This window comes from Littorina saxatilis, linkage group LG11, assembly GCF_037325665.1.
Source record: "Littorina saxatilis isolate snail1 linkage group LG11, US_GU_Lsax_2.0, whole genome shotgun sequence".
NCBI lineage: Eukaryota > Metazoa > Mollusca > Gastropoda > Littorinimorpha > Littorinidae > Littorina > Littorina saxatilis.
Genome location: NC_090255.1, coordinates 33325206 through 33342565, shown reverse-complemented (window position 1 = coordinate 33342565; position 17360 = coordinate 33325206). Strand labels below are relative to the sequence as shown.

At 39.8% G+C, this 17360-nt stretch overlaps 1 protein-coding gene across 1 annotated transcript in view; it reads left to right on the top strand.

Annotated features, from left to right (window-relative positions):
- The first annotated feature begins 1375 nt into the window (after positions 1-1375).
- Positions 1376-17360, top strand: part of LOC138980290 (tetratricopeptide repeat protein 38-like) — a 203106-nt gene continuing 187121 nt past the window's right edge. The window contains exons 1-3 of the mRNA XM_070353155.1: positions 1376-1540; positions 3539-3616; positions 6073-6154. Coding sequence (XP_070209256.1) covers positions 1505-1540; positions 3539-3616; positions 6073-6154 — 196 coding nt within the window. The 5' untranslated portion in view covers positions 1376-1504. The remainder of the gene's footprint in view (positions 1541-3538; positions 3617-6072; positions 6155-17360) is intronic.

Below are 17360 nucleotides of genomic sequence, written 5' to 3'. Positions count from 1 at the left end.
ATAGCCAAATAAAGTGCTCACAGATCATGTTCCTTGAACATTCTCATCATGTATGTGTCACGTCACAAGAAATAGTTTTTCACTTATGCAACAATGCATTCCACAAAAAATAACAACTTCTTCCTGATCAAACTTTTTAATATCCCACTTTGTTCGAATTAACATATTTGTCTGCAAAAGATACAAAGGCTTGAGTGAACTTTGATCTCAAAATTGGCTAAACATCTGGGTGTTTTTGTGAAAAAACAATCCTTTATCCACAAACATAGGGAGTCGAAGCAGCACCAAATTAAGCAATGTGAAGAACCTTAATAAGAAACAAATGTTTTTCTAATCATAAACCCCTTTGTTAGAGAAAAAAAGGATATGTAAATGTTTCTTGTGACAATAGCGTCACGTGTTGTGACTTTGTAACGAGAAACATCTGAAATTATCCAGAGCCATTATTACACGCAATGGTGTGCTTTTGTTTTGTTTAACTTCTTGATCAGAAACATTTTAGATCAAAAGAAGCAGTAAATTAGTTAAAGTAATGGATTTACAAGGATGTGCTGTTTCTTGTGACATGTAATTTCGGTGTGACGCGATCACTACATTGAACTTGACGCCTGGCTGCGATTTCGCTCGTCTTCCCGGATGTCGTTTTTCGGCACAGACTACTTATATGTAAATGTCGTTCTTGCCGTTAGAAAACGAAAGTAATATATAGTAACAGCAGTGCTGTTTCTCGTGACATTTGTGACAAAAAATAGTTTTAATCATGAAATCATCGTGTCCTTTGACTACCATCCTACCCCCTGTTACGAGGAGTAGTTCTGAAGCATCATTCTGGGTTGCCTGATTTTGATTACTTTGGGCAAAGAAGAAAAGGGACAGGGTAAGTGTGACGTGAACAGTCACAAGAAACTGTATATTTTCAAGTGTTAATTTCATAACTTTAACAGATACTTTTTTTTAAACAAAAGAGTGTTCCATAACGTAGAAGCAACTTTATTCAACATGTTACATTACTTCAAATAAAAAGAAAACCACTATTGTAGTATCAAATGTAAGCTTTTCTGATCACACCAACAAAAAGTGGGACAAAACAGCCTAAAATTGGGGGTAAATTTATGTTTGAAATTAAAAAAAAAAATAGTAATACGTTAGTATTTGCTGCAAACCTTTGATATCATCACATTCACACATTTCAGATTACAATGAAAGCAGCGTTATTGGTATTTTCTCATGAATAAACTATGTGTGGATATTTTAAAAATGTCATCTGACAAGGAGTTGCCAATGCATACAATAAACTATTCATGAACAAGTCTTGCTAGTGCTTTTTGGATGATTTTCTGAGGATACCCACGTTTCCTGATGACGTCACAGAAGGCGCTGCGCTGTTGGCGACGTTCCCCGGGTAGCCGGTGTGAATTTGCAGTCTAGTCTGAACAGAAAACCTTTTCGAACCAATCTGGTGCTGACTTTTGGAGAGCGCAGCAGGCATTGACTCGAACTCAGCATGGTGTCTCAGCATTGTCACTGGAGAACAGTGGAGGTTTGTGCATCTTTGTTTTGTTTGTGATGTTGAAATGTTTCGCATTGTTGCTACATTGTATACGATTGTGGAGAAAAGCGTAGTGTGCATACATTTTTGTTCGTATTTCTTTTGTTTCTTCTGTAAATGCCTTCTAAATGTACAAGAGGTAATACAGTGCACATAGCCCGTGCGCTGAGCTCAAAAAGAAGTCACCTTAATTAACCTGACAACTTCAAGTTTGTGAAGCCAGGAGGTAGTTTTCCTCTATTCCTTAGTAACACTTTGGTACCACTAGGTGTAATTATCTTATCGTTGACGATTTTGCACAAACTGATATTTTTTAGGAGGGGGCATTGTGGAGAAAAGCGTAGTGTACGTACATACATTTTTTCGTATTTTTTCTGTCTCTTCTGTAAATGCCTTCTAAAAGTGCAAGAGGTAATACAATATACATAACCCGTGCGCTGAGCTGAGAAAGAAGGTCACCGTAACCTGACCGCAATGTTTGTGCAGCCAGGTGGACCTTTTCCTCTATTCCTTAGTAAAACTTTGGTGCCAGGCGAGTTAATAGTTTTTCTCGAACTGAATCCAATTTGGAACTCTAATTATTTCATTCTTGTTGAGTTTTTATTTTGTTCGTCTGTTCGTCTGGTGCGCGTGTCAGTTTTGAACGCAATGTCTTTCAGGCACAATCGCTCCACATCATTGGCACAGACGCAACAAGTTTAAAGTTTATGTGAGGCTAATAACCGCTCGGTCGAGACAAGAGTGCACAGGTACCCGAATGCATGTACTTGATGCATTTTGCACTCTAGGTAATTGCACTTCCAACACGGTTGGACAAAGATCGTTGATGTTGATTAACCAGAAATGTGTACAAGTCGTTTTGACATGATATTAATTATTGATATATGCAGGGTTTTTTAATGTTATGATTTGTTTTGGGTTATGTAGACTTAGAGGCAGCTAAAAAAAAGTTGACAGACCCGAGCGAATGTACAGTGGAACAGCCCTTTTAAGACCCCACAAATCTCATACAATCAGGTCTTAAGGGAGAGAGTCTTAAAATGGAGGTACAATAGCAGACTTTAGCCCCCCCCCCCCCAAAAAAAAAACCCAAAAAAAAAAAAAAGTCTGTTTACGGTAACATAGGCACACAAAAAATAGGGTCGGTAGAGCGGGGGATTTTTTTTCTCCAAAAAACATATTTTTAAGTTATTTTGCCAAAAAACAAAGACTTTTTCTTTTTTTTTTCTTTCCCCGAAATGCCCCCAAAAAGTCTAGGGTCGCGCGAAAAAATAGGGTCGGTCGGGATACCGTAAACAGACTATTTTTGTTTGTTTGTGGCCTTATGAACAGAATGTCTTGAAAAGTTTAAAAGGGTTTAAACGAGAGGAAGTCTTAAAATGGGGGTCTTTACAGAGAGGTTCCACAGTATAAAAAAAAAGTAAAAAAAAGAAAAAAGAAAAAGAAAAAAAAAGAAGACCGATTCAGCTGTCTTGTCATAAAATGTTGCCTTTTTGGCAGGTGGAAACCTATATCAGCATATCTAAAAAATGGAGGTATATTTACAGAGCTGGGGGCTTAACATGACGGTTCCACAAAGTTCATTAAGAATATTGTACATTTATATGCGGGAACATCGCTTAGCCAGTAGCGGCGCTTGCTACAAAACCAGTTGTCGCCGCTATCAGCGTGAGTTCAATCCCCACTTTCGGCAAGGGATTTATTTCCCAGAGTCAACTTTGTGCAGACTCTCTTCGGTGTCCGCACACCCCCGTGTGCACGCATGCGCATGATAAAGACCCCAAGTTCACAGCGAAAATCTCAGGGCTTGGAAACACGAATACGTACACGCAGGCAGGAAAAAGAGAGAGAAAAATTGGGTAGCGCCGTTCAGTATGGCAGCTCACTTTCCCCAGTGAGAAAGCTGCCTGGCTTTTCATGAGGGTAAGCTCACAGGACTAAATGAAATGTTATCCTTATCTTTGTCTTTAATTATCCTTTGATTTGCAGGAGTGGAGAGACCTTAACGTGCCCTTGTCAACACCTAGCAATGAAGCCAGCAGGATGTACGATGCCACACTCACACAGGTAATTACAATTATTATAATCCCCAGGCAAAGACCATGTCTCCACTTTGACACATACCAAAAATCTACTGGCTTCACTTTGACACATACCAAAAATCTACTGGCTTCACTTTGACACATACCAAAAATCTACTGGTTTTTATGAAATCAATACATCAAAAAATCCAATCTGCACAGAAACCGGGCGCCGCAGTCAGCCAGGTGTTAATTTATCAATCAATCAATATGAGGCTTATATCGCGCGTATTCCGTGGGTACAGTTCTAAGCGCAGGGATTTTTTATTTTTTATTTTATGCAATTTATATCGCGCAGGGATTTATTTATGCCGTGTGAGATGGAATTTTTTTACACAATACATCACGCATTCACATCGGCCAGCAGATCGCAGCCATTATCGGCGCATATCCTACTTTTCACGGCCTATTATTCCAAGTCACACGGGTATTTTGGTGGACATTTTTATCTATGCCTATACATTTTTGCCAGGAAAGACCCTTTTGTCAATCGTGGGATCTTTAACGTGCACACCCCAATGTAGTGTACACGAAGGGACCTCGGTTTTTCGTCTCATCCGAAATTTATTGGTATGTGTCCAATTTCCAGGGGAAGGGATAGCTACTCTTTTGCAAAATGTTAATAATTTGGCTAAAGTGAGCAGGACAGCACCTTTACTTGCTTTTCCTCTGACGAATAACTTCACGCGTGCTCCTGTCCCCGTGTTTCCGACACACCCCTCGCTAGTGATTGGCCCCTCCAATGTGTGTCCGACACACCCCTCGCTAGTGATTGGCCCTTCCAATGTGTGTCCGACACACCCCTCGCTAATGATTGGCCCCTCCAATGTGTGTCCGACACACCCCTCGCTGGTGATTGGCCCCTCCAATGTGTGTCCGACACACCCCTCGCTAGTGATTGGCCCTTCCAATGTGTGTCCGAGAAAAAAGCAAGGGCATTCACTCTTTTACAACCCCTACAAACCCGACAAAGTTATATTTTCGGAGTTCGTTGATTGGTTTTTATATTTAGTCAAGTTTTGACTAAATATTTTAACATCGAGGGGGAATCGAAACGAGGGTCGTGGTGTATGTGCGTGCGTGTGTGTGTGTGTGTGTGTGTGTGTGTGTGTGTGTGTAGAGCGATTCAGACTAAACTACTAGACCGATCTTTATGAAATTTGACATGAGAGTTCCTGGGTATGAAATCCCCGAACGTTTTTTTCATTTTTTTGATAAATGTCTTTGATGACGTCATATCCGGCTTTTCGTGAAAGTTGAGGCGGCACTGTCACGCCCTCATTTTTCAACCAAATTGGTTGAAATTTTGGTCAAGTAATCTTCGACGAAGCCCGGACTTCGGTATTGCATTTCAGCTTGGTGGCTTAAAAATTAATTAATGACTTTGGTCATTAAAAATCTGAAAATTGTAAAAAAAAATAAAAATTTATAAAACGATCCAAATTTACGTTTATCTTATTCTCCATTATTTGCTGATTCCAAAAACATATAAATATGTTATATTCGGATTAAAAACAAGCTCTGAAAATTAAATATATAAAAATTATTATCAAAATTAAATTGTCGAAATCAATTTAAAAACACTTTCATCTTATTCCTTGTCGGTTCCTGATTCCAAAAACATATAGATATGATATGTTTGGATTAAAAACACGCTCAGAAAGTTAAAACAAAGAGAGGTACAGAAAAGCGTGCTATCCTTCTTAGCGCAACTACTACCCCGCTCTTCTTGTCAATTTCACTGCCTTTGCCATGAGCGGTACGTGGACTGACGATGCTACGAGTATACGGTCTTGCTGAAAAATGGCATTGCGTTCAGTTTCATTCTGTGAGTTCGACAGCTACTTGACTAAATATTGTATTTTCGCCTTACGCGACTTTTTATTAAGATGTGTCATTCACAGACATTTCCTGAAATTAACATACATACGCAGATTCATTGATTGTTGAATATCTGTGTGTTGTTTGTGTAGATTAATTGATTGTTGAATATTTGTGTGTTGTTTGTGTAGATTATATTGATTGTTGAATATGTGTGTTGTTTGTGTAGATTAATTGATTGTTGAATATGTGTGTGTTGTTTGTGTAGATTAATTGATTGTTGAATATTTGTGTGTTGTTTGTGTAGATTATATTGATTGTTGAATATTTGTGTGTTGTTTGTGTAGATTAATTGATTGTTGAATATGTGTGTGTTTTTTGTGTAGATTATATTGATTGTTGAATATTTGTGTGTTGTTTGTGTAGATTAATTGATTGTTGAATATTTGTGTGTTGTTTGTGTAGATTAATTGATTGTTGAATATTTGTGAGTTGTTTGTGTAGATTAATTGATTGTTGAATATGTGTGTGTTGTTTGTGTAGATTAATTGATTGTTGAATATTTGTGAGTTGTTTGTGTAGATTAATTGATTGTTGAATATTTGTGTGCGGATTGTGTAGCTGACAGCTTTCTGGGATGACCCCAGTGTTGGAGGTATACCTGCTACCCTCAAGCTGATGATGGATGCAGACCCAAACTTTGGTAATGTCAGTGTAACTAGCTTTTATATAGTTCTTATACATTGGAACCTGACTGTAATACTATGTTTGTTGTTTATGATGATGTTGGTATTCGGAGGCTGATAGCATAAGTTCACACTTTCAGCCGCATCAGTAGAATTAATATTAGACGATGTCTATTCTATAGGTCTATTCACTCGAGTAGAGGAATACAGGAACAGCAACTACAAGCAACTGTTAGAGCTAAGAACAGTTTTGTTGCAAAGTCAATCGAACTTTGCAATAAGTAGTTATTCAGGTCTTGCGGTCCAGTAAAATGACTTGTTCGGGAAATGTAATTTAGAGTGGGAGAGGGAGAGAAAGGAAGAGAGAATGAGTGAGTGAGAGAGAGAGAGAGAGAGAGAGAGAGAGAGAGAGAGAGAGAATGTGTGTGTGTGTGTGAGTGTGTGTGTGTGTGTGTGTGTGTGAGTGTGTGTGTGTGTGTGTGTGTGTAGGTGGTTTTACCGACAAATGGGGACGATTGTCACTGGAGAGCAGTCAAATGGGGACGCTTCCGACAAACGGGGACGTCCCCATTTGTCGGCCCGTGCGACCCCATTTGACTGGATTTGAGCAGATTGAGCGACCCCATTTGACTGCTTCCTAGCATCCCTGTGGACAAACGGACTGGATTTTCACACAGATTCATACACATATTTTAGCTCTGCACTTTTTGGTCTGCTCAACTAAACCATGTGATTTTTATCATGTGACTTCAAATGACTTTACAGTAACTGCTTTCATCAGAATTCAGTTTCTATTCAAATGCAGTTAAACTAAAACATTTATTTGAATTAAAAAAAACCAAAAGTTATTGCATTTAATATATTTTATTCAGAATATTTTGAAAGAGTTCTGATTATTTGATCACGGTTTTTTTTGTATTAAAACAAAAACAAACACAGAAACATATACATTCCTGTAAAAAAAAAAATGATTACAATTATTTTGTTATGAGATTTATTTTAGGTTAATTCGAAGTGTTGTGTCTTTGTCATTTGTTGGTTTGTGCAGTGCAGTTGTTTTGTCAGTTATTCTTCTCTTCATTTGTTCTATCGTCTTTCTTCTTCTTTTTTGTGTGTGTATTTTTGTGTTTTTGTGCCTGAAGAAGACCCTTAGGTCGAAACGTCGCTGTTATTCGTTCCGTGTTCGTCATTTTAACGTGAGTACATTATAAGATGTTTGATGGGTTGTTGACAGACCAACTTTTTTGTCGTCCGAGGGGGAGGATATCGTCTTTTGTTTCATATTTATTGACCAAGGCCGAAGGCCGCGGTCAATAAATATGAAACAAAAGTCGATATGCCCCCCGAGGACCGACAAAAAAGCTAGTCTGGCAACAAACCATCAAACATCGTTTTTGTCATCATTTTGGTGGTTCAACATTAAGTGAAAAATCAACACAGGGAGCCATGGTTTGACACGCGAGTTCTGTTATTATAATGCATGTTCGGGGCCCCAGGACGTTGTTCAAAGCTGGCGTGCGAAAGCAACTTACTGTGTGTGATTTGAGTTTATAATGTTGAGACAAGTATGTCAGGTTTGAGGATTCGAAGTTCTGTAGGTTCCGACTACAGAGTGGTGTGTGAAACCAACAGTAAGCGCCTTTGAGACGATAGTGCCCACATGTTGCATTCGAGCGATGGGATTGTCGTATTTCAAACGAGGTGATTTGCTTGCACAGTCAGCGTTGACCATCTCACAACAGATCTGTTATGTGGATTATCGTGCGACGTTCGAGTCGGGGGCAAGGAATCGCAGGAAGCAAAGATGAGTCTTTTTCCATTGTCACCTTTCTTTCCGGTTGTTGGTGCATATAATATTGTGCGGACAAAATGATGCGACGGCGAGTGTTTTTTGCCTCCAAGATTTTGTGGTGTGGGTATTGTTTTGCTCGTTTCATACCCACACCAAAACCTGAAACACACCCCACCCCACCCTCCCCCTCCCTCACAATCAGTCCATGAACACAAACACTGACACACACAAATTAATGATCAAGTTACCCCCCCCCCCCCCAACCCTTCACTCAGTTGCACACCTGCAACGCAGACGATCATATTATTGATTAAATATTCATATAGGTCAGTGTTGGGTTTTTTGTTCGTGTTTGTGTTATTGCAGAATCGGTTTTCTCTTATTGCTACACGTGTCTCTTCATTACATTTCACCATCGCCCTACCACCCTGCCCCTCTCGGTATTCCACCCCTCGGTTTTCAGTGGTAAATATTAGTAATCGAATATTGAAGCTACGTTGAGTCAAAGGTCACAGAAGATTTGCATCGTGCAGCACTGCACGAATTGGGTCAAAGGACACAAACGATTTGCGTCGTGCCGCGAAGGAAAGATAATCGCGATCTTGTTTCTCATTGCCTCTCTGTTTTTCATTAGACTTGTCATTCTGCTTGCTCGGCTTTGTCAGATGTCTTCATTTCTTGTTGCTATGTTCTTTGCTTTTTTATTATGATTTTTTTTATTTGCGCTTAGTTTATCGATACAACGTCTTGTGCACGGGTCAAAATGTGTGTGTCAGGGGTCAATTGGTTTGACTTAAAACTTGACGTTCGTGTTTCTCCAAAGAGATACACGCACTCCATGACATTGTGAGAAGATAAAACATATCGATAGGTTTCATTTGTTTGCGATAAAGCATAAATGTATGACCTTTGATGAGGTAGTTTTGTTTTTTGTTTACATTTGCCAGTTCGTATTTGGAACTTGGCGAAGCAGTGTCGTCTGTTTAGGTCTGGGGAAACGCCAATGAAAAGAGCCGAAGAATCCTCGAGCGTTTCTATTGGGTTTGCTTTTGATTATCCATGTAATAGGGCTTCCTGCAACTATGGTAACCGGGGATTTATTCCCCGGGGAACATGAGATTTATTTCCCAGGTGCTTGTGAATGAAAACTCGTGAAAATGATGACAATGCTTTTTGGTCTCTTTATTGTTCCCTCTCACGTGCAGTCGCCATTGTTTAATACATGTTTTAATGTGTTTTGTATAATCCGGAAGCAGGAGTTTAAAACCTATGTATTCTTCTTCTTCTGCGTTCGATGTTTAAAACCTATGTATATATTAAGGGAAAAGTCTGGGTTGTGGCACTCGATCACTAGGTGGGGCACTGCCCTTCGCTCCCTGTTACCCGAGTTCCAATCCTCGTGGTAAGGCGTCCGCCCCGTGATCGGGAGGTCGTGGGTTCGAACCCCGGCCGGGTCATACCTAAGACTTTAAAATTGGCAATCTAGTGGCTGCTCCGCCTGGCGTCTGGCATTATGGGGTTAGTGCTAGGACTGGTTGGTCAGGTGTCAGAATAATGTGACTGGGTGAGACATGAAGCCTGTGCTGCGACTTCTGTCTTGTGTGTGGCGCACGTTATATGTCAAAAGCAGCACCGCCCTGATATGGCCCTTCGTGGTCGGCTGGGCGTTAAGCAAACAAACAAACAAACCCGAGTGCCAACAACAATAGGATGAGCATCAGAAGCGAAGATAAAGAGGGAATTTTTTTCTCTGCGCGCGCGCCAGCAAGCAGGATGTCTCAGAACTGAAGCGGTAATAGTATGATCTAATTACAGGCGATGGGTTTATGGGTCACGTGATTATATATATGAAGTCTTCTATCGCGCGCGTATCTCCAGACTCGGACTCAAGGCGCAGGAATCTATTTATGCCGTGTGAGATGGAATTTTTTACACAATACATCATGCATTCACATCGACCAGCAGATCGCAGCCATTTCGGCGCATATCCTACTTTTCACGGCCTATTATTCCAAGTCACACGGGTATTTTGGTGGACATTGTTTTATCTATGCCTATACAATTTTGCCAGGAAAGACCCTTTTGTCAATCGTGGGATCTTTAACGTGCACACCCCAATGTAGTGTACACGAAGGGACCTCGGTTTTTCGTCTCATCCGAAAGACTAGCACTTGAACCCACCACCTAGGTTAGGAAAGGGGGGAGAAAATTGCTAACGCCCTGACCCAGGGTCGAACTCGCAACCTCTCGCTTCCGAGCGCAAGTGCGTTACCACTCGGCCACCCAGTCCACGTGATGTGGGGGCGGAGCCAAACATTGGTTGATACTTACTGTGTTGACATTAGTTCATTGGCCCCGCCCCAACATCATATGACTTACTAATCCATGGGCTATCATTGGTTCATGTTTTTGGCGCTAAACTATCTGACAGGTAAAGAACTATTTTGATGTGACACGTTATTACTTGGTGCAAATACGCGCAGTGTTTAAAACCACTTGGCGGACAGAACTGTGCATTCTCACAATTCGACACTTACTACATCCATAATAACCACACCGTTGATCAATCGCTGAGAAATGGCACAAATGACAGTTGGGGAAAACATTCAGAAGTTGGAATGATCTTACTGAACGGCTGGCAGACTTTTCCAGAAAGAACGATTTGGTGTACGTGGTCAAATACAGTCGTGCTGTTCAACTTGCGAACAAGAATTCAAAACAGCCCTTTCCAGACGAACTGAAGTATGCATACGCAAAACTTGTGTGCAAGTACTCAGGAAAAGGACGACTCACAGGCCGAGGTGCGAAGAGGAGCAATGGGTAAGCGGATTAATATTTAGTTGCTATACTTCTTATGCGTTCTTGTCACAGATAGTAACTCGTATGAATGTTTAATTTTAATTTTTTTTAAAAATTTTTTTTTTAGGTTTACAATGTTTCAACATTCATTCCAGTATCGACTGACATTTTAACGAGTGCGGAAAGTCTGTCTGTCTGTCTGTCTGTCTGTCTGTCTGTCTGTCTGTCTCTCTGTCTCTTCTGTCTCTCTCTCTCTCTCTCTCTCTCTCTCTCTCTGCGCGCACTTCTTCTTCTTCTTCTTTGTCGGACAGATTTTTCACACAAATGACCAGGAAACCAGATTACGTAAGCCGTGTCAGCTGTACCCTTTGTAAAAGTCAGCGTAGCTCGAGAACGGCATTGAAATATTTTCGGTGTTCTTTACCTTGCCCAAGAAGCAGAGCATAAGAGTATACGTCACACACTCGAGTCAAGGACGTCGTAAAATGGCCCTCGGTCAAGTTTTCACCGAGAACCATTTTATGATGTCCTTAACAATTATGTGTTAGTCGGCTTAGAATATGCGCGCAGGTTTCAAAGTTTTGATCCATTCGATTATCTCAACAGACATCCTTTGATTGTAAAGTTGAATGCGGGCACATGATGGTTGAAAATACTTAACTTGAAAGTTTCCCGCTGTGGTAGATTTTTATGGTGGTTGTCACACAGGCAGCGACGGCTTTACTGGTCGGACCCAGTTGTGCGTTACCTCGCTTTTGCCTTTAATGACTGACTGACTGACTGGCTGACTTTGGGGATTAACGTCCTCTGAGGTAACTAGGATCTATTTGGGAACATTTACCGTGATACTGTAAGAGGAGCAAGAAAAGAAAAGAAAAATGATGATGATGATGATGATGATGATGATGATGATGATGATGATGATGATGATAGAAAGAGAGAAAGAAAGAGAATAGTGAGAGAGAGGGGAGAGAGAGAAAAAGAGAGAGGGGGAGAGAGAGGGAGAGAGAGAGAGGGGGAGAGAGAGAGAGAGAGAGAGAGAGAGAGAGAGAGAGAGAGAGAGAGAGAGAGAGAGAGAGAGAGAGAGAGAGAGAGAGAGAGAGATATTTAGAACCGACTCCAGACGATGGGAAATGCTGTAAAGATACATTTGACGTAAAGCGAGTGACGCAATTTCACTAGATTTTTTCGAACTTTGATCATTTAGATTCCAAGTGAGCGGGTCGGCATTGCACACTCAGAGGATGGGCGGTGCTTTGCTATTCCGTGAAGCACCCACCGACAAAACTAGCTTTTCTGTACTTTTTTTTTTAGATAAAGAGAGTATTATCTCGCAGCATTTGAAGTGTCATTCTTTAGAATAAATCACGTTGGTATTGTTGATTTAAATTTGTACTTTGTCTTGTCAATGTTTTGCTTGATAAACAAAAAGGGTCCCTGCTTGAACGTTATAACATTTAGAGGGTCACCTAGAATCCGTCCTGATTGGTCAAAAAGCCATATGAGGCACTGAACTGGTACTAAAATAAAATAATGTGCTGACAAATTTAAGCTTCTTTTTTAATACAGTAACAGGATAGATTTCTCCCCCGAAAACTACAGAAAATTGGCCATTTTGACCTCCATAATGTAACATCTTACAAGTAAGTGTAGTTGGACCTGTCTTTAACGACAGTTTGAAACGAGTTGTTATCGCAATTAAAGAAAGCCGCCGTTGGCTACTCGGGTGGTGTCTTATCGCTTTCAAGAGTATGTCAAGAGGTGTGTATGGGGTGCGCTCAAGCGCAGAAGACAACGTGATTGCATTCGGCTAACTCAGAGCCGTCCCGCCCGCCTGGTACGTTTAGCAGTCGGTATAACGAGATGGTAGTGTATGAATTTTATTTATTGGTGATGTAGAGATAGTACAATGTCATTAAAAAAAATAAATTCAAAACAAACATGAGTTTAAAGGTTGTGAAAGACAGGTTGTGAACGTTAGTTTGACCGAAACTGGCAGCCGCAAACACATAATAACAAACAATCAATATTATGATAGATTCTGGATAAATAATGTATTATAATGTGCATCTTGTAGGTGATTGTGCTTTTAATAATTTTCAGATTTGTTTTCCCTGTTAATGCTGATGCCACAGTACTAGTTGATTTTTATAGGGAGAAAATGGTTTTGTTTTAAAATGTTCATTATGTACATTGCTTTGTAATTTTGTTAACACATTAATTTTGTGAAACGCCCAGAACCATGTCAGGATTTGCAATACATAAAAAAAACTTTATTATTGTTTTATCTTTTTATATTTAGTCAAGTTTTGACTAAATATTTTAACATCGAGGGGGAATCGAAACGAGGGTCGTGGTGTATGTGCGTGTGTGCATGTGTGTGTGTGTGTAGAGCGATTCAGACTAAACTACTGGACCGATCTTTATGAAATTTGACATGAGAGTTCCTGGGTATGAAATCCCCGAACGTTTTTTTCATTTTTTTGATAAATGTCTTTGATGACGTCATATCCGGCTTTTTGTGAAAGTTGAGGCGGCACTGTTACGCCCTCATTTTTCAACCAAATTGGTTGACATTTTGGTCAAGTAATCTTCGACGAAGCCCGAACTTCGGTATTGCATTTCAGCTTGGTGGCTTAAAAATTAATTAATGACTTTGGTCATTAAAAATCGGAAAATTGTAAAAAAAAATAAAAATGTATAAAACGATCCAAATTAACGTTCATCTTATTTTTACATCATTTGCTGATTCCAAAAACATATAAATATGTTATATTCGGATTAAAAACAAGCTCTGAAAAATAAATATATAAAAATTATTATCAAAATTAAATTGTCCAAATCAATTTAAAAATACTTTCATCTTATTCCTTGTCGGTTCCTGATTCCAAAAACATATAGATATGATATGTTTGGATTAAAAACACGCTCAGAAAGTTGAAACAAAGAGAGGTACAGAAAAGCGTGCTATCCTTCTTAGCGCAACTACTACCCCGCTCTTCTTGTCAATTTCACTGCCTTTGCCATGAGCGGTGGACTGACGATGCTACGAGTATACGGTCTTGCTGAAAAATGGCATTGCGTTTAGTTTCATTCTGTGAGTTCGACAGCTACTTGACTAAATATTGTATTTTCGCCTTACGCGACTTGTTTATGATTACTATTACCATTATCAGTATATAAGAGGGACCACGCTTATACCGAAACTGCAATTTAAACAAAATTAATGTTGAAGAAATCAAAAATACATCGAACACATTTCACGCTTTGATTTAACTTATGTTTCCAGCTCGTCACAGACACAGCCTAAGTGCGAAGGCCTGTCTTGAAGCAGAAACGCTTTTGGTGTTCTAGTCGCTTCACACTTTAAGTCAAGTGTCATTCAGTCCGTCTCTCACAATATCACACCTATCCGCGAAAATAGGCAATAGGCCATGATGGGCCATATGTCAGGGAACAGAAGTAGCTCGCTGACTGTCTGATTTTTTTCCCGAGATTTTATTACCTCTCTGGGCCATAAGATGTGGACTACCTTGGTATGGGACAATAAAGTAATGAGAGAGAAAAATCTAATATATTCCTTGACTTTGGGGTAGCGCGACTCTGTTGCAGCTAACTTTCATGTGGGAGAAATAGGCCCTGTCGGAGAACAGAAGTAGCTCGCTGAGTGTCTGATTTTTTCCGAGCTTTTATTACCTCTCTGGGCCATACGATGTGGACTACCTTGTGGTTTGTTTGTTGTTTGTTACGTGTAAGGATTACCCACATGACAAGCAAACAATACATAATTCGTTTGATCTTATCGAGGTTATCGTTCCGAATAAGTTGTTGTATATACTGTAAACATTCCACTTTTAAACACATTTTTAAAACACCTGTTGTGAACACTGAATGAATTACTCTTTTACAAAAATAACACATGAATAACACACACTGAATAATGTTTACCATTTGTGCTACTTTTACCAGTTGAATTAAACAAACTTCACCAACAAAGTATTGCGACAAATTACGCACCCGAATTAAGGCATTAATTCCCATGTCATTTTGTTCAATTTGTCTATGCTACTACCCGTAGTACATGTAGTATGTAGTCAAAATAGTCGGAAAGTTTCAAAGCAAACTAACAAGTCCTTGCTGACATACAGCGCTTTTTCGCATAATGCCCCTCGTAATTAACGCAAAAAACTCCCGTTTTTGACCGCACATACGATCGACACCTGCATCAGAAGGAATAGCATAGAACACAAAATATGCGAGCGTGTGAATCCGTGATTTGTAAAAATGTAAAACAATCGCCCCGCGATTTACAAATCACGTAAATGCGCCGGATATTTTCTTGTCATCTCCAAAGTCAAGGGATCTATTAAATGTTTTCAATAAGGAATCAGAAAGGCCATATACATTCCGCTCCGCGCATATCTATTAAAATCCTTCGGCAACAAATTATTGCGACAAATTACGCACCCAAATTAAGGCATTAATTCCTATGTCATTTCGTTCAATTTGTCTATGTACTACCCGTAGTAGCTTACATGTAGTATGTAGGCAAAATATTCGGAAAGTTTCAAAGCAAACTAACAAGTCCTTGCTGACATACAGCGCTTTTTGGCATAATGCCCTTAGTAATTGACGCAAAAACTCCTGTTTTTGATCGTAAATGCGATCGACACCTGCATCAGAAGGAATCCCGTCGCGATATAACCTTCGTGGTTGAAAACGACGTTAAACACCAAATAAAGAAAGAATCAGAAGGAATAGCATAGAAGACGTAATATGCGAGCGTGTTAACCCGTGATTCGTAAAAATGTAAAACAATCGCCCCGCGATTTACAAATCACGTAAATACGCCCGATATTTTCTTGTCATCTCCAAATTAAGTCAAGGGATCTATTAGATGTTTTGATTCTTATTTCATTACTTTTTTGTCCCATCGCTGGGATATTCGGGTCAATTCCCCCCAATGGAAGGCTAGCAGGAACAAAGTCGCGCTTCCTCCAAATCAGGGGATCTATCAGATGTTTTTATATTTAGTCAAGTTTTGACTAAATATTTTAACATCGAGGGGGAATCGAAACGAGGGTCGTGGTGTATGTGCGTGTGTGCGTGTGTGCGTGTGTGCGTGTGTGTGTGTGTGTGTGTGTGTGTGTAGAGCGATTCAGACTAAACTACTTGACCGATCTTTATGAAATTTGACATGAGAGTTCCTGGGTATGAAATCCCCGAACGTTTTTTTCATTTTTTTGATAAATGTCTTTGATGACGTCATATCCGGCTTTTCGTGAAAGTTGAGGCGGCACTGTCACGCCCTCATTTTTCAACCAAATTGGTTGAAATTTTGGTCAAGTAATCTTCGACGAAGCCCGGACTTCGGTATTGCATTTCAGCTTGGTGGCTTAAAAATTAATTAATGACTTTGGTCATTAAAAATCGGAAAATTGTAAAAAAAAAATAAAAATTTATAAAACGATCCAAATTTACGTTTATCTTATTTTCCATCATTTGCTGATTCCAAAAACATATAAATATGTTATATTCGGATTAAAAACAAGCTCTGAAAATTAAATATATAAAAATTATTATCAAAATTAAATTTTCGAAATCAATTTAAAAACACTTTCATCTTATTCCTTGTCGGTTCCTGATTCCAAAAATATATAGATATGATATGTTTGGATTAAAAACACGCTCAGAAAGTTAAAACGAAGAGAGGTACAGAAAAGCGTGCTATCCTTCTTAGCGCAACTACTACCCCGCTCTTCTTGCCATGAGCGGTGGACTGACGATGCTACGAGTATACGGTCTTGCTGAAAAATGGCATTGCGTTCAGTTTCATTCTGTGAGTTCGACAGCTACTTGACTAAATATTGTATTTTCGCCTTACGCGACTTGTTTCTTCTTTACTTCATTGTCCAATCACTGGGAAATTCGGGGCGTTTCCTCCCTGTGGAAAGCTAGCAGCAACAGAGACACGCTACCTCAAAGTCAAGGGATATATTAGATTGTTGTTTTTCATTACTTTATTGTCTATTCGCTGGGAAATTCGGGTCGCTTCCTCCCAGTGTCAGTGAAAAGCTATCAGCAACCGAGTCGCACTACCCCAAAGTCAAGGGATATATTAGATTTTTATTCTCTCATTACTTTATTGTCCCATCGCTGGGAAATTCGGGCGCTTCCTCGCAGAGAAAAGCTAGCAGCAACAAAGTCGCGATACCCCGAAGTCAAGGGATCTATAAGATGTTTTTGTCATTAATGTATTTTCCCGTCGCTGGGAAATTCGGGTCGCATTCTCCCAGAAGAAAGCTAGTAGCAACAGAGTTGCGCTACCCCAAAGTCAAGGGATCAATTAGATTTATCTAATTCTTTTCATTATTTTATTGTCCCATCGCTCAAAAATTCGGATTTGTTTTCTTTATGCTAAAAATCGTAATATTTTATCTATCGAGTCCAAACCACCCCCACCACCCAGCGTGGACGGCTTCACTGTGTCACAATGTGGATGCAAAGAAAGACAAAAATATCTACTGAAAGAGCACACGCCGACGACGAGCAATATCTAGTAAAACTGCAGACGGGTCACCTGCAGACTCAGCCGTGTGTGTATGTGTGTGTGTGTGTAATCCAGCAGCGTG